The sequence below is a fragment of the Herpailurus yagouaroundi genome, unplaced genomic scaffold (genome assembly GCF_014898765.1).
Source record: "Herpailurus yagouaroundi ecotype Mexico unplaced genomic scaffold, PumYag 220, whole genome shotgun sequence".
NCBI classification, from domain to species: domain Eukaryota; kingdom Metazoa; phylum Chordata; class Mammalia; order Carnivora; family Felidae; genus Herpailurus; species Herpailurus yagouaroundi.
In genome coordinates this window covers 7,152,477-7,176,512 of record NW_024412451.1, presented here as the reverse complement: position 1 = coordinate 7,176,512, position 24,036 = coordinate 7,152,477, and the positions used below count along the sequence as shown (strand labels likewise).

At 44.0% G+C, this 24,036-nt stretch overlaps 1 protein-coding gene and 1 long non-coding RNA gene across 6 annotated transcripts in view; one reads left to right on the top strand and one right to left on the bottom strand.

The window, feature by feature from the left end:
* The window catches only part of LOC121018936 (zinc finger protein 649-like), a 37,351-nt gene that overhangs the window by 3,760 nt on the left and 9,555 nt on the right, over nt 1-24,036 (top strand). The window contains exons 1-4 of one of the 5 annotated variants that reach the window (XM_040458035.1): nt 15,804-15,933; nt 18,735-18,902; nt 22,994-23,120; nt 23,382-23,477. In XM_040458035.1, coding sequence (XP_040313969.1) covers nt 18,885-18,902; nt 22,994-23,120; nt 23,382-23,477 — 241 coding nt within the window. In that variant the 5' untranslated portion in view covers nt 15,804-15,933; nt 18,735-18,884. Of the gene's footprint in view, nt 16,122-17,201; nt 18,903-22,993; nt 23,121-23,381; nt 23,478-24,036 lie in introns of those variants that run through there. The other 4 variants (XM_040458033.1, XM_040458032.1, XM_040458038.1 and 1 more) reach the window with 4 other exon arrangements.
* On the bottom strand, nt 309-14,285 carry LOC121019032 (uncharacterized). The gene is made up of 3 exons (XR_005785404.1): nt 14,243-14,285; nt 2,079-2,082; nt 309-563 (listed from the first exon to the last, which is right to left on the bottom strand). It is a non-coding gene; the product is annotated as an uncharacterized LOC121019032 (long non-coding RNA).

Here is a 24,036-nt window from a genome sequence, read left to right as displayed (position 1 = left end):
GGTGGTCTGACTGTATTCAGGGATAACACCTAGATTATCAACAAGAATGGATGGATTCTAAGACCATCATTTGGTCTTCCACAAACAGCTCTCAAAATTAAATTTTTTCTTTAAATCAGTGATTCTCAATTCGAGATGATTTTGTCTCCCCAGGGGACATTTGACAATGTATGGGACATTTTTTTTTAAGTTTATTTATTTACTTTGAGAGAGTTGGAGACATCACAAGCAGGGGAGGGGCAGAGAGGGAGAGAGAGAATCCCAAGCAGGCTCCGCACTGCCAGCTGCAGAGTCCGATGTGGGGCTTCAACCCACAAACTGTGAGATCATGACTGGAGCCAAAATCAAGAGTCTGACACTTAACTGAGCCACCCAGGCACCCCTCTGGGACATTTTTGATTGTCATGACTGTTAATGGGATCTAGTAAATAGAGGCCAGGGATGCTGGTAAACATCCTACAGCACACAGTACAGGCTCTATCACAAGAAGTTATCCAGCCCAAAATGTCAGTAGGGTTGAGGCTGAGAAACCCCAACCTATTAGTGAAGTCTTAGAATATTTCCTTTGTAATCTTTTCACACCGCAAAATTCAGATGTCAACTGTCAGTTCATAGTTCATTTCTTCTATTATAACATTTTTCCAATTATATTAGTAAACCTTAAAATAGTCTCAATGTCTAAAGTTGCAAATAGTACAGAAGTTTCTAGAGATAAACTTGTAAGTCCCTCATTGATCCTTTTTCACCACCCTCAAAATAAATAATCTAAAAAGTTATATGTATTGTTTTGAATTTCCCTGTCAGCAATTACATATATAACTATGAATTTTTATATATTTGAGTTGGGGGTCCTTGGCCCACCCTCCGTCTTGATGATTCTCCAGAAGAACTCAAAAGGACTCAAAAAAGCTGTTATACTCACAGTTATGGATTATTACAGTGGAAAAAATACAGATTAAAATCAGCAAAGGCAGGGGCACCTGCTTGGCTCAATTGGTTAAATATCTGACTCTTAATTTTTTTTTTTTCTAATTAAGCATCTGAGTCTTGATCTCAAGGTCATGAATTCAAGTCCCGTACTGAGCTCCACTCTGGTTGTGGAGCCCATTTAAAAAAATTTTTTTTAAGTAAAATCAGCAAAGGCAAAAGATACAGAGTAGCATCCAGGAAAGACTCGGCATCAGCCTCCAGCTATCCTAACCCAGTGGAGTAGCTCGAATAGCACTTAATTCTCCCCATGACGATGTGTAGCAACAGGTGGAAAGTGCTGCCATCCAGGGGGGCTCACCTGCAGCTTGGTGTCCAGGGTTGTATTGAATGTCAGTCAACATAGGCATTTAGCATATGTGACTGACCTCAGCTACTCAGTCTCCAGGCCCCCCAAATTCTAACTGATAGAGCGTAGCCCAAGCCTCAGGAATGTGGAAACACCTGTATTGGGCTGGATATTCCAGGGGTTCAGAGGTTATCACCCAGGAGCAAGTCAATGGCTGGTCTTCCTGAAGACAGGCCTTTCTTTGCAGCATGCGGGGTTTGGGCAACCCAAGCCTGCGGAGTCAACCCTTTTCTGCACAGACCCTAATAACCCATTGTCATAATTGAGATTATAGTTCATGTACTTTTCTGTAACTTATTAAGTGTACTTAAGCCAGTACCTTGGAAATCCATCCCTATCAACATTTCAGTAACAAAAAATAATAAGTGAACGTTTTTTTTTTTGAGTGCTTACAGTGTGCTCTACCTGCTTTAAATTCAGTCGTTTGGTTTCACAACTTAGGATGTATTTGCGGGTTTTAAATGCTCATGGTTTTTCATTGTGCTGTCATTCATGTTACTTCTTTCTTGTATTTTTTAATGTTTATTTTTGAGAGAGAGCACACGCATGCTCATGAGTGGGGGAGGGGCAGAGAGGGGGAAGGACAGAGGATCCAAAGCAGGCTCCGCTGTGACAGCAGAGAGCCCTATATGGGGCTCAAACCCTTGAACCATGGGGTCACGACCTGAGCCTAAGTCACACACTCAACCGATTGAGCCACCCAGGTGCCCCTCATGTTACTTCTTTCCTGAATTCCATGCACCTCTCTCCTTACCCCTCTGAAGTTCAACCTTTATAATTTTTCTGCTCCCCGTTGGTGCCCACAAGGTATGTATTTCTTTCTTGCCCTCTATATATGTATTGTAGACTTGTGCACTTCCATTCCTCTTTCTGCAAGCCAGTATGCTCCTTCAGGGTGGAAGCAAGTCTTCCGTACAAAGGAGTATCCAGTGCAGTGTCTGACATAGAGGTGCGTTCACATAGGTTGTACGTGGTGCCAAGATTAAAGGATTTGAGGATGCTCTTGTCTATGTCTCTTATGAAAGAGTGAACATGTACATCAGTGAATGATTGGAAGCACCAAGATAGGATATTTAAATTTTTTTCATGTTTATTTTTGAGAGAGAGAGAGACACAGCGTGAGCAGGGGAGGAACAGAGAGAGAGGGAGACACAGGATCCGAAGCAGGCTCCAAGCTCTGAGCTGTCAGCACAGAGCCCAATGTGGGGCTCGAACCTACGAACCATGAGATCATGACCTGAGCCGAAGTCAGATGCTTAACTGACTGAGCCACCCAGGTGCCCCAAAGATAGGAAATTTTAAATAAAAAATTAGTTTTTCCTAAAAAGTATGATGCAGAACTAGTTATGTAGAAGGCAAATGATTTACCACCTGAAAAATTATTATATGATACTTATTTTTATAGTATTAACCAATGATAATCCCTTTAGAATGAATAGGAACGTTCTATTGCAGGGCTTACCGTCATTCAAGGATGTGGCTGTGGTTTTTACATGGGAGGAGTGGCAGCTCCTGGACCCCATTCAGAAGCACCTGTATCAAGATGTGATGTTGGAAAATTATAGCAACCTGGTATCAGTGGGTAAGCAGAGCCTTCCCAGGGTAATGCAGGCAATCAGTTGCCTTTCTTTTGTCAGCAATGAAATGTGTGGAGCCTTACAAGTACCTTACTTTTTTTGAACTTGAGTTTCATACCTCATAGATTTTAGTACATTCTGGCCTTTAACAAACAGAGTGCTTTTCTCTCGCTCCCAAAATAAAAGGCCTTTACTTGGCCAAGAGGCAAATTGTTCGGGCCCTTAAAAACAACCTTCCCCGTTTTTCAGAGGCCTTGTAAGCCCAAGTATGTGGGTCCATGGATCCGCTATAATTTTCCTTGAGTAGGGTGTCAAGTTACCAAAGCAGATGCATTCTACCAGTTGGAACAAGGACCACCATGGATAACAGAGGAAGAAATCCAGAGTCAGATTCATCCAGGTGAGTGAGAAACCATCCCCGGGGCATAAATGGAAGTACATTTCTATTTGGTCAGAAACGGGGAGGTACCTATTGTTGTTCAGAGAAATCTTGAAGTTTTTAAGCTCTGAGTATGACTTAGAAGAGGGGATGTAAGCTCCCACATAACATTAATACTGACTCCACGAGAAAAAAAAAAAGTGTTTTTTTTGTTATCTCATTCTTTTTTTTTTTATTTTTAATTTTTTTAAAGATAATTTATTGTCAAGTTGGCTAACATACAGTGTATACAGTGTGCTCTTGGTTTTGGGGATAGATTCCTGTGATTCATTTCTTACATACAACACCCAGTGCTCATCCCAACAAGTGCCCTCCTCAGTGCCCATCACCCATTTCCCCTTTCCCCCGCACCCCCGCCGTCAGCCCTCAGTTTGTTCTCTGTATTTAAGAGTCTCTTATGGTTTGCCTCCCTCCCTCTCCGTTTATAACTTTTTTTTTAATGTTTGTTTATTTTTAATGTTTGTTTATTTTTGAGAGAGAGACAGACTGTGAGTGGGGGAGGGGCAGAGAGAGTGGGAGGCACAGAATCTGAAGCAGGCTCCAGGCTCTGAGCTGTCAGCACAGAGCCTGACACAGGGCTTGAACTCATGAACCGTGAGATCATGACCTGAGTCAAAGTCCAATGCTTAACCAGCTGAGCCACCCAGGTGCCCCTGATGTTTGTTTATTTTTGAGAGAGAGAGAGAGAGAGAGAGAGACAGAGTGCGAGCAAGGGAGGGGCAGAGAGAGAGAGAGGGAGACACAGAAACCGAAGCAGGCGCCAGGCTCTGAGCTGTCAGCACAGAGCCTGATGTGGGGTTCAAACCCATGAATCATCAGATCATGACCTGAGCCAAAGTCCGGCACTCAACCAACTAAGCCACCCAGATGCCCCTTGATTCCACTTTTTAATCTCTCCATATTAGGATTCTTTTGTTTGGTTTTTATTTCTTTTTAATGTTTATGTATTTATTTTGAGACAGTGAGATAGAGAAGAGGAGGGACAGAGAGGGGGGGAGAGAGAGAATCCCAAGCAGGCTTCACACCGTGAATGCAGAGCCTGACATGTGGCTCAATCTCACAAACTGTGAGATCATGACCTGAGCCAAAACCAAGAGTTGGATGCTTAACTTACTGAACCACCCAGGCTCCCCTTTTTCTTGGTTTTTATTTTTATTTTTTAATTTTTTTTTCAACGTTTATTTTTTATTTTGGGGACAGAGAGAGACAGAGCATGAACGGGGGAGGGGCAGAGAGAGAGGGAGACACAGAATCGGAAACAGGCTCCAGGCTCCGAGCCATCAGCCCAGAGCCTGACGCGGGGCTCGAACTCCAGGGCCGCGAGATCGTGACCTGGCTGAAGTCAGACGCTTAACCGACTGCGCCACCGAGGCGCCCCCTCTTGGTTTTTAAAAGAATACATTTCCGGGAGCACCCGACTGGCTCATTCAGTAGAGTGTGAGACTCTTTTTTTTTTTTTTTTTTAATGTTTATTTTATTTTTGAGACAGAGAGAGACAGAGCATGAGTGGGGGAGGGGCAGAGAGCGAGGGAGACACGGAATCCGAAGCAGGCTCCAGGCTCTGATCTGTCAGCACAGAGCCCGACACAGGGCTCAACCCGCGAACCGCGAGATCATGACCTGAGCCGAAGTCAAACGCTTAACCAACTGAGCCACCCATGTGCCCTGAGTGTGCGACTCTTGATCACAGGGTCATGAGTTCAAGCCCTGTGTTGGGCATGGAGCCTACTTCAAAAAGAAAAATTAAAAATAAAAGAAAATAAAAGAATACATCTCCTTCTCTTTTGTATTTGGATCAGATCCCCCTCTAGTGCATCTTGGAACTTGCTGTCCTAATTAATCTTTCTCCCTGGCATCCTCAGTTTACCTGGCTTCTCATCTTTGTTTCCCTAACCCACAGTTATAGCTTTCTTTTCTTATATACTCAGCATTCGTAAATTGTCCCTCTTCTCATTTTCTAGTTTATTCCCTTTTTTTTCTTCCTTCCACTTACAAATGTCTCAGACTTTCACTGTATACCCAGTCTCGTTTCCTCTTCTCTGCTTGGCCTTTGCTATGAAATTCCACTCCTTCTATTACATGATCATTGTGGTTCCTTGGTCTCCTTTCTAGATGACATCTGGCAAGTGGATAGTCATACAGACTGGCACCAAGAAAACCAAGGCAACCTTGAAGCTATGGAGAGTCACCACATAAATAACCCATTTAGAAAAATATTGTCTCTAAGCTTAAATTCTGATGTCCCTTTAGCACAAAGATCCCATACATTTGACATACTTGGGAAACACTTGAAACCTAACGTAGAGCACATTATTCAGAATAAAAGCTATGCAAGAAACAAAGTGGAATTTAATGGGTACGACAAAGTAGTTCTTTATACCAAGCATGGGAAAACTCATAATGGAGAAAAATATAATGAATTTAATGAACACTTGAAGGCTTTCGGCCATAAGTCACAGCTTATTGAACATTGGAAGACTCGAGCAGGAGAGAAACAGTTTAACTGCAGTGACTGTGGGAGAGTCTTTTCCCAGAAGGCAGACCTCATTAGGCATCAGAGAACACACACAGGAGAGAAACCCTATGGTTGCAGTAGATGTGAGAAAGCCTTCAGCCGGAAGTCCCATCTCATTTTACATCAGAGAACCCACACAGGAGAGAAACCTTATGCATGCAATAAATGTGGGAAAGCGTTTACTGATAAGTCATGCCTTAATAAACACCAGAGAACTCACACAGGAGAGAAACGGTTTGAGTGTCGCATATGTCAGAAAAGCTTCGGCGGTAAGTCACAACTCACCTCACATCAAAGAACTCATACAGGACAGAAGCCCTACAGGTGTGGTGAGTGTGAGAAGAGCTTCAGCAACAAGTCACAGCTCATTATTCATCAGAGATCTCACACGGGAGAGAAACCTTACGGTTGCGACAAATGTGGGAAAAATTTCCCCCTTAAGTTTAGCCTCATTTTACATCAAAAAACTCATACAGGGGAAAAACCTTACGGATGCAGTGACTGTGGAAAAGCCTTCATCCAGAGATCCGAGCTCATTAGACATCAGAGAACTCACACAGGAGAGAAACCTTATCATTGCAGTGAATGTGGAAAAGGCTTCAGTGTAAAGTCACTCCTCAATACTCACTGGAGAACTCATACAGGAGAGAAACCCTATGGGTGCAATGAATGTGGGAAAACGTTCTCCATCAAGTTTAGTCTTATCCTACACCAAAGAACACATACGGGTGAGAAACCTTATGAATGCAGTCAGTGTCAGAAAGCTTTCACCCAAAAGTCACACCTCACTATTCATCAGAGGTCTCACACTGGAGAGAAACCTTACGAGTGTAGCGAATGCCACAGAGCCTTCAGCCGGAAGTCCTATCTCCTCATTCACCAGAGAATTCACTCAGGAGAGAAACCGTATGAATGCGTCCAGTGTGGGAAGACTTTCTCTCACAAGTTTAGCCTTATTATTCATCAGAGAATCCATACAGGAGAGAAACCCTATGGATGCAGTTTATGTGGGAAAACTTTTCCTATTAAGTTCAGCCTCGTTTTGCATCAGAAAACACACACGGGAGAGAAACCCCACGAATGCAGCGAATGTCAGAAATCTTTTGCCCAGAAGTCACATCTTATTATCCATCAAAGAACTCACACAGGGGAGAAGCCTTATGGATGCAGTGAGTGTTGGAAAACTTTCTCCCACAAATTCAGCCTCCTGTTACATCAGAAAACTCATAGGGGAGAGAAATCATGAAATATCCAAAACTTGTCTTTGAGAGTGAATGGCTCATAACACCAGAGCTTACATAGGAGCAAAACAAAGGCTACCAATGTGGACACACTTTTTTTTTTTTTCCCCAAGCTCACACGTCATCGCTTATAAGAGGATGGTACTGGGTAGAATGCCAGACAGCAGGAAATCCCTTCCCCAGTACATTTCAGGTGAATGTAGCCCAGAGGGAACAAATAGGAGGGAAGATTTGTGTGTGTGTGTGTGTGTGTGTGTGTGTGTGTGTGTATATAGATTGTGAAGATGTTGTTGGCATGAAATCCTGCTACGCTGATAATCAGAGAACTGACACTGAGGAAAAAAAATCTATACTTTAACGAATCTGAGGAATCATCTTTCATGGGTGTTGTTTTATGAGGGATGTCATATTCTGTAATTGTGACACAATAGACAATTATGGGAAATATTAAGTATGTAAATATACCTGTCAAAAAATAAAGCAAAAATTATATAACTATGTGAGAATATGGGTTTTACATCTATTTTAATATTGAAATGATTGTTCATAATTGGGAATTGCTTGTATTATCATACCAATTGGGACTCCCTAGGACACATATTTAAATGTACTCAAAACTTGCCAATAGAATATTTGCATTGCAGTTTTACATCATTACATCTGTTGTAATTGAACTACACGGTTCATTATTTTAGTAATAAAAAAGTTATTCATAAAAATAAATTTATATTATAAAATTAATAAAATTTATTTTATGAATAAAAATTAATAAAATACTGAATATCTCCTCCTCTGCCATGCCTCTATTTACTGGTATTTGTAAATGGGCCTGGAAGATTTGTAGCCTTTCTTCAGTAAAACATTTTTTCAACAATTCCAAGATAGAATTTTTTCCCCCACATAATTAAAAATGAAGTTAAAATGGAGCATACAGTTGATGGTTTGACATCTTTAAATTTAAAAAAATTTTTTTAATGTTTATTTTTGAGAGAGAGACAGAGCATGAGTGGTGGAGGGGCAGAAAGAGAGAGAGACACAGAATTCAAAGCAGGTTCCAAGTTGTCAGCACAGAGTCCGACACAGGGCTCAACCTCACGAACTGTGAGATCACGACCTGAACCAAAGTCGGACACTTCACCAACTGAGCCACCCAGTTGCCCCAACATATTTAAATTTTTTTAACGTTTTTGTTTATTTTTGAGAGAGAGAGAGAAGCAGAGTGTGAGTGGGGGAGGGGCAGAGAGAGAGACACACACACACACAGAATCAAAAGAGGCTCCAGGCTCTGAGCTGTCGGCACAGAGCCCAATGCAGGACTCGAACTCATGAACTGCAAGATCATGACCTGAGCTCAAGTGGGACGCTTAACCGACTAAGCCACCCATCCGCCCTTATGGTTTGACATATTCAAATAGAGAGCTTAGTACATAAAATAATGGTGCATCACACATCCAAAGGTATTTTAGATCGGATGCAATACAATGGAAGTATCTTTAAGAAAGAATTTTGTATCTTCCAAACTGATCAGATATTTAGGGTTGGAAAATGCCAAGTATTCACACGTTGTATACCCCTGTGAATTCTAAACAGTTTGTGAGATAGTCCCTGATATTAAGACAGAAATAAATACTAGCTTTGGTCCTGGTATTGCTTGATTGGACAATGTAACTTGTTCTCATAATAAATAAAATAGGCTTCTATTTTCCCTATACTACACAAGCTATGCTTCCCTTTGAAAGAGCGTAAGTGAAACCTTAGAGGTGTTATTAATCCTTCCGTAGAATGTAGCTGGAAAGTCTCACAAATTATTTTCTTTTTAAAAAAATGTTTATTTTCTTTTTTTTCAACGTTTATTTATTTTTGGGACAGAGAGAGACAGAGCATGAACGGGGGAGGGGCAGAGAGAGAGGGAGACACAGAATCGGAAACAGGCTCCAGGCTCTGAGCCATCAGCCCAGAGCCTGACGCGGGGCTCGAACTCCCGGACCGCGAGATCGTGACCTGGCTGAAGTCGGACGCTCAACCGACTGCGCCACCCAGGCGCCCCCCAAAAATGTTTATTTTCAAGGAGAGAGAGCAGGGGAGGGGCAGAGAGCGAGGGAGAGAGCCAAGCAGGCTCCACACTGTCAGCACGGAGCCTGGAGCCCAATCAATTTCATTGACCACGAGATCATGACCCGAACCAAAATCGAGAGTCAGAGTGGAGCCATCCAGGCACCCCCTCATGGGAATTAAACTCTAAGACAAAATGAGTTTAATTTTACTAAAGTAGGTTTCCTTTCCAAGCACATTGTTTTACATTAAAATGGGGGAAGTACCACTACAGCAGGTACCCAGTTTGAGGTGACTGAATGGACTCCCACAGCTCCACGACTTACACTTACAGAAGACTCCAATAAAGACAAATGCTACCACATAGCCTGAGAAAAAATAAAACAGGTAAACCTCAAGGTGCTCTGCAACATGCGGGCACAGATTCCAGGGACCTTTTTCAGTCACAGCACACTGTCTCTAAATCATAAGCCACCAACATACATGTGAAGTGTCTCAGTTTCGGGGAAATCAAGGCACAAGTTTACTCAGGGTCTTTTATACTCACTGGTCACACAACCAGAAGCAGCCTTTGTAAAGGGGGTAGATCCTCTTCCTCTGTTTTCAATAAGCGATGTAGACTAGGTGGTAATGCCCACCCTGAGCAGTACAGTACAGCAGGAGACAAAAGTCAGAAAGGTTCATGTTTGGGGCGCCTGGGTGGCTCAGTCGGTTAAGCGTCCGACTTTGGCTCAGGTCATGATCTCATGGTTTGCGGGTTCAAGCCCCACATCGGGCTCTGTGCTGACAGCTCAGAGCCTGGAGCCTGCTTCGGATTCTGTGTCTCCCTCTCTCTCTGCCCCTCCCCTGCTCTCATTCTCTCTCTCTCAAAAATAAATAAACATTAAAAAAAATTAAAAAAAAAAAAGAAAAGAAAAAGAAAGGCTCACGTTAATCCCAGGGACGCTGACAGACTTTCTATCCCAAACCCAGGCACCGCTAGTCTTGCACATGGGGAAAGTTTGCAAATCTTGAGGGTGTGAAGGGTCATAATGGCATGTCAACTACAATGTGACATTATGGTTAGCAAAATAAATACTACTGTTCTACTGTGTGCATTCCCAAAGGATTTGTTCTGGAATGACTGGAAGCTCTCCATTGTCTTGAGTGTAAAGCCTGGGAAGTTGAGGAGAACACTATTCTCTTGAAGACAAAGATTCTTACCTGTGAGCCCAGAAGCATTTCAGTGAATCAAGAGTCTTCACCATCTTGACCCTCCAGAGCTCCCACCCCAAACCACTTTCCAACAGGAAAGTCAGCAGGATAAGTGCTTCCCAACTTTGCCTGGCCATGTTCAAAATATTAAAAGGGGAAGAATCTACTCACTACCAAGGTGGAAAATATGTGGTTCATCGCTCATCCTTGCTCGCTCTGTCAGTCAAACTGTATTTGCAGAGAAGGAACTGCTATCAGATACCAACCAAAGTACAGCAAAGACTACTCTCACTTCTCTCTCAAATTTTAATTCCAAACCTAGACTTTCATCAAAACATTTACAGCATCTACAGGATCTTGTGAGATTGAAAGTTACATAAACTACCTCTTTCTTGACAAACCCATTGGCAATGTCATTTGACTCTATTCTTTCACTATGACGTGAGACTAGGAGCTAGTGATTGAATTGCGGACCCATGGCTTCTCTCTCAACTAGCCATGGTTTGCCTGGGGTGCAAGGGAAGTGTAACAGTGACAGAAGACTACTTTGAGCTACAGAATCTTTATCTTTTTCACCTTGTGCTGACTGTCAGCATTGTGGCGGCTGGTGCAAAAACATGTCAAGCCCATATTAAAAAAGAATAAAGCTTTGCATTTATTCTCACGACATGGTACGGGCCCCTCCGAGTTTACTTCCCCATCCTATCGTAACAGGTAACGGCCCTAAAATTGGCAGTGGGTTTTCAGAACTGGCATGTTGAAGAAGTATCTGCAGAGGACTTATCTGGCGATGGTCTCCTTGCGGACCCTTGTTACTGTGTGGATTCAGGTCCTCTTGGTATTTTTACATCAAGACTTGCCCTCTACTGAGCATCAGATTATATAAACCCAAGGATCACTGGTTTATCTCAAAATTCCTCAATTAGAAAAATAATCTTGATGAATGGAAGGCATATATTGATGCTGGATAGTGGGAATTAAGAATTTTATTTGTGGGGCGCCTGGGTGGCTCAGTTGGTTAGGTGACGGACTTCGGCTCAGGTCATGATCTCACAGATCATGAGTTCGAGCCCTACGTCGGGCTCTGTGCTGATGGCTCAGAGCCTGGAGCCTACTTCAGATTCTGTGTCTCCTCCTCTCTCTACCCCTCCCCTGCTCGTGCTCTGTGTCCCTCTGTCTCTCAATAATAAATAAATGTTAAAAAAAATTTTTTTTAAGAATTTTATTTTGTATGTGACTCAAGTTTTTTGTTTTTTGTTTTTTTTTTTAAATGAAAGATAAAAGCAAGGAACACATGGTACCAGAAAGCTGTAAAAAAACAAGGCAGAAGGCAGAGGTATACACTTGACATTACTGACTAGCCCTACATTCCTTAAGCTGGATATCCAGGTTGGCTCACCTGTGTGACTGAGGCTACCCCCAGTGTACATGGGTTTTAGAAGACGTTGCAAAATGCTCTTAAAATCACTGACTTGTCTTGTAATCCAGCAATTTAGCCATGAGGTCCCTGGTTTTGTCAGTGTTAAGTACCCGTTTCCAACACCTATCAGACCCTCTGACTTAAATGCTATAGTTTCTAGGGCCTACAGTCCTATGCACAATTGCATCTCCATTCTTTCTGTCATTTTCATTTTTCATACCCCCATTATTTCAGTCCTCGTAGAGGGCTGTGAAAGTCATTAGGGCTGGCCGTGCACAAGTCTTTCTCCTTTGGGACACACACAGAACAACTGTGCTTCTCCACGTATTTGAAGTTACATATCACCATGAGGTAGGCTTGGTTGACGAATCAGCAGAAGCCTTAGCCAGTTTGTACTCTTCTATCTTCTGGTTCCATCTCTCCTAGGAACCAGTAATATTCCAGGGAGGAGTCCTATCCAGGGATCCCGAGTGAGGACAATGATGTGGAGCAGAAGTCCCAGGCGACCCACAGGCACATGGAATACGAGTGAGAAGTTGATCTTTGTTGTTTTAAGCCACAGATATTTTGGGGTTGGTTTTATTATAACATAACGCAACACGCTCACTCAGTCCTGAAATCCTATTAAGAAATTCATTGGGGCACCTGGGTGGCTCAATTGGTGAAGCGTCTGACTCTTGATTTCACTTCAAGGCAGGATCTCATGGTTCGTGAATTTGAGCCACACTTCGGGCTCTGCACGGACAGTGTGGAGCCTGCTTGGGATTCTCTCTCTCCCTCTCTCAAAATGAATAAATAAACATTAAAATAAATAAATACATTTGTAGCTCTCTATGGACTTAAAAAAAAGTCCAATCTCCTTGACACGCTATGCAAGGACCTTGTATTATTATCTATTGTGTAACCAAAAAGCATCCCGATCGGGTTTCTATAATCCTAACAGGCCAGTCCTAAAATTCTCACAGGAGACAAACTGCCAAAAAATATTTCAAGCAATTCTAACACAGAAATATGATGGGGGTTTTGCTCTACTTGATAACAAACAAGATTTACTCTAAATGAATAGTAATTAATATATTGCAGTATCAAGTACAGGGATAGAGACAGATTACAAATTGTAAAAGACAGCTCAGAAATTGATCTATACACATGGAAATTGGATATGGATATCTGAGATGGCATTACAAGTCAGTGCAAAAAGGGGTATGATTCAGAGTTAGTTAAAATCAAGGTTAAGGGTACTGTCCTCAATTCAGCCACCAGCTATAAGTTCAGGGGTTCCCAGGGCCACTCTCACCTTTTGACCAATTGGCTACAAATTTAGGAGTTCCCATATCCACCCTCAGATAAGAAAGACTTACAGGGGTGCCTGGGTGGTTCAGTCGGTGAAGCGGCTAAGCGACCAACTGTTGACTTTGGCTCAGGTCATGATCTCAAGATTCATGAGTTTGAGTCCCCGGTAGGGCTCCATGCTGATAGTGCAGAATTTGCTTGGGATTCCCTCTCTCGCAAAAATAAATAAACTTGAAAAAAAGAGAGACTTAACACCAAAAGTCCTATTCTTATTCTAGTTTTATAATAGCATAAAGGTACAAATAAGAACAACCCAAAAGAGACACATAGAGAAGAGTCTGTAAAGTTGTAAACCTAAATCTTCCATCACCCTTCAAGATGCATCACCCACCGGGCACTGAGAAATGACATACTGAAGAGTATTGCCAACCAGGGAATTTCCCCTGAGCTTCCTATCCAGAGGTCTAATTTGGGTTTTGTTACACAGACATGATCGAGTTGGGGTCAAACTCAGTCTCTAGTCTCTCCTAGCCCCTGGAGGTCAGAATGATATCGTATGGCTCAAGGCCTCAATCTTCTAATCACATGGTTGGTTTTTCTGGCTGGCCAGCTCCTGAGGGGAGTCATCTCCTCAGCAGAAACTACCTTGTGGTTTGGGGGCCCTTCATGTATAAAAAGACACACCTATCACTCAGGAAATTCTAAGGGTTTAGAGATTACCTCTTAGGAACCTGGGACAAAGGCTGGCCAAACCCCTTATGGTGGTTATTTTTAAAACAGTCCAATGATAATTAGTTATCCTATGGAAAAAGTAAATTAAGGTGTCTACCTGACACCCTACACAAATCAATGCTTCATGTATTAAGACTGAAAAACAACAAACTGATTTGACACAGGGCCAGACAGTATTTTAGAATTTTCAGGCCACATACAACCTCCATATATTTAACCCTTTAAAAATTTAGAAACCAGGGGCGCCTGGATGGCTCAGTCGGTTGAGCATCCGACTTCGGCTCAGGTCGTGATCTCACGGCTCATGAGCATAGGGCTCTGTGTTCACAGCTCAGAGCCTTGAGCCTGCTTCGGATTCTGTGTCTCCCTCTCTCTCTGCCCTTGCCCCACTCACGCTCTCTCTCTCTCTCAAAAATAATAAACATTAAACAATTTTTAATTACAGGGGCGCCTGGGTGGCGCAGTCGGTTAAGCGTCCGACTTCAGCCAGGTCACGATCTCGCGGTCCGTGAGTTCGAGCCCCGCATCAGGCTCTGGGCTGATGGCTCGGAGCCTGGAGCCTGTTTCCGATGCTGTGTCTCCCTCTCTCTCTGCCCCTCCCCCGTTCATGCTCTGTTTCTCTCTGTCCCAAAAATAAATAAAAAACGTTGAAAAAAATTTTTAATAAAAAAAAAACCAATCTTAAGGGCAAAGCCAAACAGACTGGGGGCTGGATTTTGCCCATAAGGTGCTGACCTGTGAAACCCTAAAAGTTTTAGAAGAAAATAAAAGAGACTATGATCTTAATGAGGGGAAGGATTTCTTTTAAAAGACAGGTAGAAACTACAACAGGAAAGATTGTTAAATTTCAGCTACATTAAAATTAGATATTCCATCTAAAATACATCAAAAACAGTAAGAACAAGCTGCGCACTGAGATCTTTTTTTAATGCTTAACCGAAAAAGGATGAAAACTTAAGATTATATAAAGAACTCTCACGAATCAGTAAGAAAATGACAAGAGTAAAAACCAATAGGCAAATATTCACGGAAGAGACAACTCTCAATAGCCAATGAACACAAGATACTTTTTAAAAAACTTTTCATCTCTACACCCAACATGGGGCTCAAACTCCCCAACCCGGGATCAAAAGTCGCATGGTCCTCAGCCAGCCGGCCAGGCGCCCCAAAGAAACTACATTTTAAATTGGATAGCAGCCCAATTTGTGCACGAGCCAATTCTCAGATTTCTTTGATCTTTAAAAAAAAAAAATTCACAGCAGCTCCTATTGGAATGGGGTAGTTTTAACAGCTTTCGGAGATTTTCACAAAGTCACGGTTGACTCATGTATATCGTCTGAAAAGTTTGCAGCACTTGATATGTCTCTGTCAGGGCTCAAAGCCGCTGCACGTGGGGCAGCCTGGCCTAGAGCGCAGAGAAGGCGGGCGCAGAGAACGCGGACCCGCGCACCATGCGGCAAAACGGCACGCAGATGCTCCAGAATCCTCGGAGGTTCCAGTAACGTTAGCTGTAAGCAGCAGGCTTTAAGACCTGATGACACTGCCATCAAGAATGCTGGTGCGTGATTTCTTCAAAAACCATTCGCACCGCATTGCTGAAGCTACGATAGCGTCACAGCTGCTTTTACATCCCGTTATTTCATAGCCCATACTTCCAGATTTCAACTATTGGTGTTTTCCAAACAGGCCTGGAACAAAAGGCGACCTTGGCTGGGAATTTAGATCGCGACGCTCCAGCACACCTTCCAAGCCTAACCTCAATGGCTGGGATGCCCACTTAGATCCCAGCCGAGCGGACCCTTCCCTCCCCCGCGCCCCCTTCCCGGCTCCACAGACCCCTGACGTTCCGCCAACAAGGCCGCGCTCACAGCCCGCTCGTTTCCGACCATTTCTCGGGCGAGCGCAGCGTTGTTTGCGAGCTTCCCCATGGGAGGGACACACGTAGGCGCCAGTAATCTGACCGGAACCCCCTAGGTGAGCGGCGGAAAGACCGCGGGGGCGAAAGACCGCCTTGCAGCGCGCGTGCGCCCATGGTGCCGCCGGAAGTGGGGACGCTCGCGCGCCCCCGCCCCGGCCGCCGTAGCCGGTGCCCCCAGAGCTGGGTGTGCGGCCGGGAACGGGCGAATTCGCAGAGGTGAGGCGTGGCCGCCGGAGGTCGCAGTGGACTCGGGGAGAACCCAGATCAGCGTGTGAATCTCGGCGGAAGAGCTTAAGGAAGGGAGAGGATCCACGGAGGTCCGTGGCTCTGAGGTTGCGATGCCTTTGCCGCCAGGCCCGGGGGACTGCGGTGGTCGGGCATTCAGGCTCTGTGGAGATCGTGAGGTCAGAGTTTGGGGTCTGTGCGGGTCACTGTGCCGGGGCGTTCCGGGATTGAGAACTGGAGGGGAGTGGGTATCTGTCGATGAAAGCGCTGTTCAGTTTCCTCTCCACCGACTGGTTTGCAAGGCTCCTCAGGCCCCCACAGATAAGAATTTTAGGGAGATCAAGGATTAAGCAAATCTAAACTGCTAAGCCTTCTGTTAAAAATGACTTTACTGTAACCAAACTTACGTTTTCACTGGAAGTTTATTTGGATATTTGCTTTCAGATTCTGACACCAGTAAAACAACATTTGTAACCTCCCAAATTCTATTTCCCAAACATAATTTTTAATCAGAAGTGTATTTCAAGTCTTTTCTTTTCTCTTTTCTTTTCTTTTCTTTCCCTTTCATTTAGAAAGAGGGAGTGCGCAAGCCGGGGAGAGGGGCAGAGGGAGAGAGAGAATCAGCACGGAGCCCTATTCGGGGCTCCATCACACAACTCTGGGATCATGACCTGAGCCCGAGTCGATCATTAACCGACTGAGCCACCCAGGTGTCCCTCTGCTTAATTTTCACAATTCAGATAAACTCTGGGAATACTGGGATAATTTGCTCTTTTTAGTTAATTTCATATTCTAAACATTTCCATGAAACAAATTCTCTTATGAAAAAATTGTTTTAGTGGCTACACTAATAAACAGGTAAAAGAAGGAGTGATGTTGTGACTAGAGTATGATTAAATACTTGCATCTATTTGGATTGCTTTTGAATATTTAAAATATTTAGTTATTCTCTTGATTTTGGCTCAGGTCATGGTCTCACCATTGGTGAGAATGAGCCCTGCGTCCGGCTCTGCCCTGGGTGTGGAGCCTGCTTGGGATTCTCTCTCTTCTCTCTCTCCCTCCCCCTCTCCCCCTCCCTTGCTCGCAAGCTTGCCCTCGTGCGCTCTGTCTCTCTCGTTTGCTTGCTCCCAAAATAAACTAAATATATATATATACGTATATATATATACGTATATATGTATATATATACACACGTATATATGTATACATATATATATGTATATATATATATATATATATATATATATATATATATATATATAGTTTTTGTCCCTGTTCCTGGCAAGAGCTCCTAAAATCCTTGGGATTTTCCAAGTGTGAGAGTGGTTAAGGTGTCTTTTGCTATATTAATGAGGCGACTTTTGCTAAGCATCTGTGGGTGGGGGGCTGGTTGCCAGGGGAACCAACTTTGTGATTGGAGGGTTGAAACTCTTAGGCCACCCCCTAACCTCTGGGGAGGGACCGGAGCTGTAGGTGGAATCGGTCACCACTGGCCAATGAGTTAATCATGCCTATGTAATAAAACCTCCATAAAACCCCAAATGGCCACGGTTCAGGGAGCTGCTGGCCTGGAGAACGTGTGGAGCTGGGAGAGTGGAGAACCAGGAGAAGGGCAAGGAAGGTCCACACCCTTTCCCCATGCCATCTGCCTCTCTTCTGACCGTTCCCAAGTGACAGCCTCTTATAATAAGCTGGTAACCTAGTAAGTAAAAGGTTTGACTTCTGTGAGCCACTTTCTCAATTTAATTGCACCCGAGGAGGAGGTCATGGGAACCTGATTTATAGCCAGTTGGTCAGAAAGATAAGTCACAACCGGATTTGGGACTGACTTGAAGCAGTGGAGGGGGGTGGAGGTGCAGTCTTTCTTTCCTTCCTATAATAACTGCTATCTTGTTTTATATCACTCGTCTTCATGCTTTTACTAGATGTGTATGTATCTACAAACAATACATAATCTTTTGTGTGAGTTTTAGAAACATGAGAATGGTAGTGTATTGTATGTATTAAAAAAATTACAGGTAGGGTGGCCGGTTAGCTCAGCTGATTAGAGCATGGTGTTAATAAAAAAAATTACAGGTAGTGTTTTGTTTTGTTTTTCATGCTGTGGAAGTAATGAATTCCTAACTGACTAAGGGCTCAAGTTTGAAATAGGTTTTGGATTTTTATGGAATGTTTTTCTCAGCGTCAATTTTGGTGACCGTAGGACTTTCCTAACCTGCTAATATATTGTAGCAGACACAGTTGGTTACTTGCTGTTGCAGAAAAGAGTTAACACAGCTCTTTTTAGAAAGGCCTTCTTGCAAGGTTGCTTACAGGTCCCTTGCCTGGCATCTGGGAACTTAGCTTTGGGGAGGGTTCCCATCAGTCCCTATTGAATGGCTCACTGTGCTTAAACCGTTCTTTCAAGCAGTATGGTTTATTCTCAACACCTTCTCTCCTCTGGGAATCTGGGATTTTGGCATGTGCTAGGCAGTGGGTGCCTACATGAACAGCCCCCAGTAAGAGCCGTGGGCACCATGTCTCTAGTAAGCCAACACATTGTGTGTTGCTGGGGGAGGTAAAGGCTTCCTGTGTGACTTCACAGAGACAGGACTCTTGAGAGCTTGCACCTGATTTCCTCCAGATTTTGCCATTTGGACTTTTTCTCGTTGCTGTTTTGCTTTGTATGCTTTCGTGGTAATAATTTGCTGAGGTCTGTCAGTCCTAGTTAATCACTGACCCTGAGGGGTGGTCTTGGGTATTTCCAGCACATCTGCCCAACATCCATTCACTTCCTTCCCTTTTTCTAACAGATTCTCCAGGTGTTCCTTGGCTTGTGGCAGCTTGTCTCTACTCTGCCTCCATGTTCACGTGGTCTCATCTTCCCTGGATGTAGGGTCCATCTGGATACTCCTGGATTCTCTTAAGATCCTTAATTACATCGGCAAAGACTCTTTTTCCACATGAAGTCTCATTCACAGGTTCATGGGGTTAATACATGGATACAGCTTTTTTTGGCGGGCGGGGGGGGGACCATTTAACCAAGTACAAATGGGGATGTGGATTTTAAGGGATTATATGTCCAGAGTCTAACCTTCTGTATGTCCTTCTTCCCACTTTCCCTTTCTCATTCATGCTGCTGCTGCTTTTTTAAGTTTATTTATTTTGAGAGAGAGCATCCCAGGCAGGGTCTGCACTGTCATTGCACAGCCTGATGCCAGACTTGATCTCACAAACTGTGAGGTCATGACCTGAGCCATGATGAAGAGTCAGACACTTAAATGACTAAGCCATCTAGGCACCCCTCATTCAGGCCACTTCTGCTTCACAGAAGAAAGGCATGCCTCCCCCACATTCAGATGTTATGTTTTATTTGCCTGGGTTAGAAAGCCTTTGGGGGCACCAAGTAAAGAGAAAGTTACAGATACTGACTTTGACTTAAGGTGGGTGCACAGCAGCAGTGTCCGTGTCTGTGCCCAGAGCGAATGGATCATCCAAAATGAACTTGCCCTTCACCGCACAGGTCCTGGATTCTCAGGAATAAAAGAGATCCAGTAAAGGACGAGTAGGGGTTCTTGGAGTTGCATACGGCCATTCGTGGGACATCCTTGTCCTAAGACCAAGATTTCTGAACAGAAAATTAGGGCAGATTCAGAAGAACTAACATCCCTGTTACTGGGCATTTTCTGAAACAGAAGAAAATGATGAAGGCCCAAGTGACTTTTGGTTTGTTGTATTCAAAAGTTGAGTCTTTCATGGATTTGGGGAGGCCTGAAAAAATCAGTTTGACTAAATAAAAAGTGTAAATGGGGAAAAATGGGCTCTGGGGAGAAATAGATGTCCCTTCAAAATTAGGGCAGAGTGGGATCAGGAACACGTTGTTCCTAGAGTTCGTGCATGACTAGTGCTGGACTGTGGTGTATGGATCTGCAGGATCCTGCTGGTACAACCATCAGTGTGTACCTGCTTACTATCTCTGACAGTCATTCCAGCCAGAAAATCACGGTAAGTTACATCAGATGCCTTGACTCAGGACAAAGCATATCAGCTCCTCAGGAGAGGTCACCATTTCATGGCACGTAAGCGTTAGGAACTCTCTTTGATGGTTTTTTTCCAGAGGTGACCTGGTAGGCTGTGTGATCTCAGCAGCCTTCTTCTAATCGGTGTATGAGCATGGTTGTTACTTACCTGATTATTCTGAGTCCCCTGTGGGAGTAGATCAAGTAGAATTCAGTAGACACTGGTTTTTGAGGAGACCACAGCCCGATGACTTCCATACCCAGCCTTACTTCCATCTGGATTTGTCCTTGACTAGAACTGGAAGTGCCCAGTAAAATGGAAGGTTTGCACACCTTTCAGAGGCCCTCTGTGAACAGGTCGCTGGACTGGTGTTTGAGTACAGATTTGGCCAGAAGGAGTTACAAGTTCTTATCTGGTGCTGGCTCGGGTTGTTGAGATCTACACAGGGTTGCCTTAGAACTTCAGCTCATCTCAGAAAACAGAGCCTTCTCTGTTCAAGATCGAGTTGTCACCTTCCACCTTTGTACTGCCTTTAATTACACAAATGACTCATTGTGGCATAATAAAAATATATATATGTATTTGCTCTTTGTCTCTGGTTCCTGGCTGAGCTCCTATATCCCATTATTTCCTAAGTGGCAGGAGTGTCTTTTGTTTTCATGACAAGCCCCGTTGAGCATATCTAGGTTTATGCTAATGAGGTGACTCAAGGTAAGCCCCTAGATAGCTTCAGGATGAGGGCTGGTCCCCCAAAAGACCAAGCTTTGGTTCGAGGGCTGGAACTTTCAGCTCCACCTGGAACTCGGGACAGGAGAAGAGCTGCAGCTGGAGTTCTGTCACCAGTAACCAGTGATTTAATCAGTCGTGCCTGTGTAACGGAACCTCCATAGAAACTTGACAGGGTTCAGAGAGCTTCCACGTGGGCAGATCCATCCACCTGCTAGGAGGGCAGTGCACCCCAACTCCTTGGGGACAGAGGCTCCTCCACGCAGGACCTCTTTGGACCTCACCTGAGTACCTCTTCATAGTATGATTTATAATAAACTAACTTTTTAATGTTTGTTTATTTTTGAGAGAGGGGTAGAGAGATAGAGACAGGGAGACAGGAAACAGGCTCTGCACTGAGAGTAAAGAGCCCGATTCAGGGCTGGAACTCACAAACCGTGAGATCATGACCTGAGCCGAAGCAGAATACTTAACCAACTGAGCCACCCAGGTGCCCCCATAATAAACTGTAATTTTAAGTCCAATATTTTCCTGAGTGAGTTCTAGCAAAATCACACCTGAGAGGGGAAGGTTGTGGGAACCCCACATTTATAGCCATGTTGCATAGAAGTGCAGCTAACATGGGGACCTGGTACTTGTGACCGGTCTCTGAAGTGAAGGCAGTCTTGTAGAACCGAGTGAGCCCTTAAGCCGGTTAAGGTCTGATGCTGACTCTGAATAGTTAGTGTCAGATAGGATTGAATGATAGGATGCCCAGTGTCTGAGAATCAGAGACTTGGAAAATTAGTATTGGAAGAGACCATGTATTTGGTGTCAGGAAGAACCACAGAGTCAGATACATTTTCAATGTAAAAGGCTCATTATATAGTACACATAGTGATAAAGTTCCCCTCCATACATTCTTTGGCCCACAATTCTCTGGCACATCATTAACACATGCTTGGTAGTGTGTTCCTGTGTTCTGGCATTTACCTATGTGTATCTATGTGTGTGTGTGTATATGTGCATGCCTGTGTGTGCATATATCTACGTGAATCTATGTAGGCAAATGCTTACACCTGTGAAGACATTTTTACGAGCATAAACTCATACTATGTCACCCTGATGTCCCTAGCATTTCATACAGTGACTGACAAATAGGTGCTGAAATACACAGATTGCAAATGATCTCAGGTTAGCAAGAGGATTTAATGGCTGCATATCACAGATATCTGTGATTTGTGGGATAAAAGAATGACTGAATATTTTAATGACTTTGCTTCTTTTGTGATTAATTGAAAAAAATAAGAATAGAAACAGCTTACAAGGTGAAAATGAGCAGAACCACTTCCTTCACATTCCTTTTGAGTAGGGAAAACCTCACCCTTCCTCCTTTGTGTCTCCTTAACTCTCATATCACTGCCACAGTCACATCACTTCTGATGCCAGGCATGGGGACCCCCCCCCCCCAACAATTCTCTAACACCAGCTGGGTGGCCTACAATTCAAATCAATTCTGACACTTCCTAGAGTTAGCATCAGATTCCAGTTTAAGGGCTCACTCCCACAAGACTGTCCCCTACTCAGATGTTAATTGAAAAACAGTAGGTCCCCAGGTTACTCACAACTTCCGTCTGATTTGGCTACAAATTGGAAGTTCTCCACGACCCCTCCTCCAGTTCAAATTCAGTTTCAATGAATTTGCTAGAGTGGCTCACAGAACTCGGGAAACACACTTGCCAGTTTATTAGAAAAGGTAATAAAGGACACAGGTGAATAGCTGGGCGGGAGAGATGTGTAGGGTGAGGTGTGTGGGAAAGGGCATGGAGCCTCCACCCCCTCTCCAGGCACCATCCTCCCAGAAGCTCTCCAAACCCTGTACTTTAGGGATTTTATGGAGGCTTCCTCACCTAGGCATGATTGATCATTAACTGTTTTCCAGCCCCTCTCCGTTCTCAAGAGAACAGATATCATATCTCAAGAGATATGAGAATTAAGGAAAGTTAACTGGTCTGAAAGTTCCAAGCTTCTAATCATAGCTTGGTCTTTCTGGTGACCAGCAGCATCCAGGAGCCCAGCCAGTTGCCCCATCAGAACAAAGACATTCATACTGTTCTTAACACTTAGGAATTTACAACGGTTTCAGGAACCCTGTGAGAAATTGGAGTTAAAGACCAATTAGAAAATAAAAGATGCTCCCAGGGCCCTTATCACCTAGGAAATTATAGGGGTTTTAGGAGCTCTGCCAGGAACCAGGGACAGAGCCCAATATATATATTTTCTATTACCTCGCACCCTCCATTTCAATAAAAGGGAAATACTTCCAAAGAGGACCGTTTTGTTACAGGAATCGCTGACACTGGAGGATGTGGCCGTGGACTTCACGTGGGAGGAGTGGCAGCTCCTGGCCCCCGCCCAGAAGGACCTGTACTGGAATGTGATGCTGGAGAACTACAGGAACCTGGTGTCACTGGGTGAGGACAGCTTCCCTGTCACTCGGAGGCCTTTCCTCTGTCAGCTTCTGAGGGCTGTGGCGTGTCTGTGCTGAAGTGTAGGTTTTCAGTCCCTTCCCTGGCCCCTGATGTGAAGGTAGAAGCTCTCCTTGTCTCAGAGAAAAGCCTTTGATTTGCGACATGCAAATTGTGCAGTCCCTAACATGTATCGCCCTCATACCATTGCAGAGCCCAGGGCAGTTTGATGAGCCTAATAAGTCTTCTGTCATTTCCCATATACAGGGTATCAAGCTTGCCAACCAGATTCACTCTCTGAATTGGAACAAGAAGAACCACCATGGATTTTCAAAGATGAAGTCCAAAGTCAAACCCATCCAGGTGAGAGAAAACCAGCAGTGGGGGAGGGGGAGAGGGGAGGGGAAGGCTGTGGAAATCACTTTCTTGTCATTTCAGGAAGGCATCATAGTGGTGAGGGTGTCTGGGGCTACAGAACTGGAACTTCTGTGTATCTTTCTCCTCAGATGAGAACTCTTTCTCGCTGTACGAATTTAGAGGAAAACATACTGCTTGATCTCTTCGTGGAACTAATCCCTATCTATTTTTTCTTAGATGTCAACATTTTTTACCCTAGGACTATTCTTGCTTAGATTTGCACATCTTCCCACTTCATCACTTGTCAGAGTCCCTCTCACCTCTCTTTATGAAATTCTTCCTTCCATGTCTTGCTAAGAGAAAACTTTGAATTCATTGTTGTCTTCTAATACACCTTCCTGCCCCGTTGGGAAATACTTATTTCCCTTCATGACATCCAACCCGCCCCCCCCCACCCCCGCTTGGATGCTTTGCTTCCACGGTAACCTCATCTCTCTCTTTTTTAAAGCTGCTTCTTTTTTTGAGGGAGTGCACGCATGGAGGAGGGGCAGAAAGAGACAGAAAC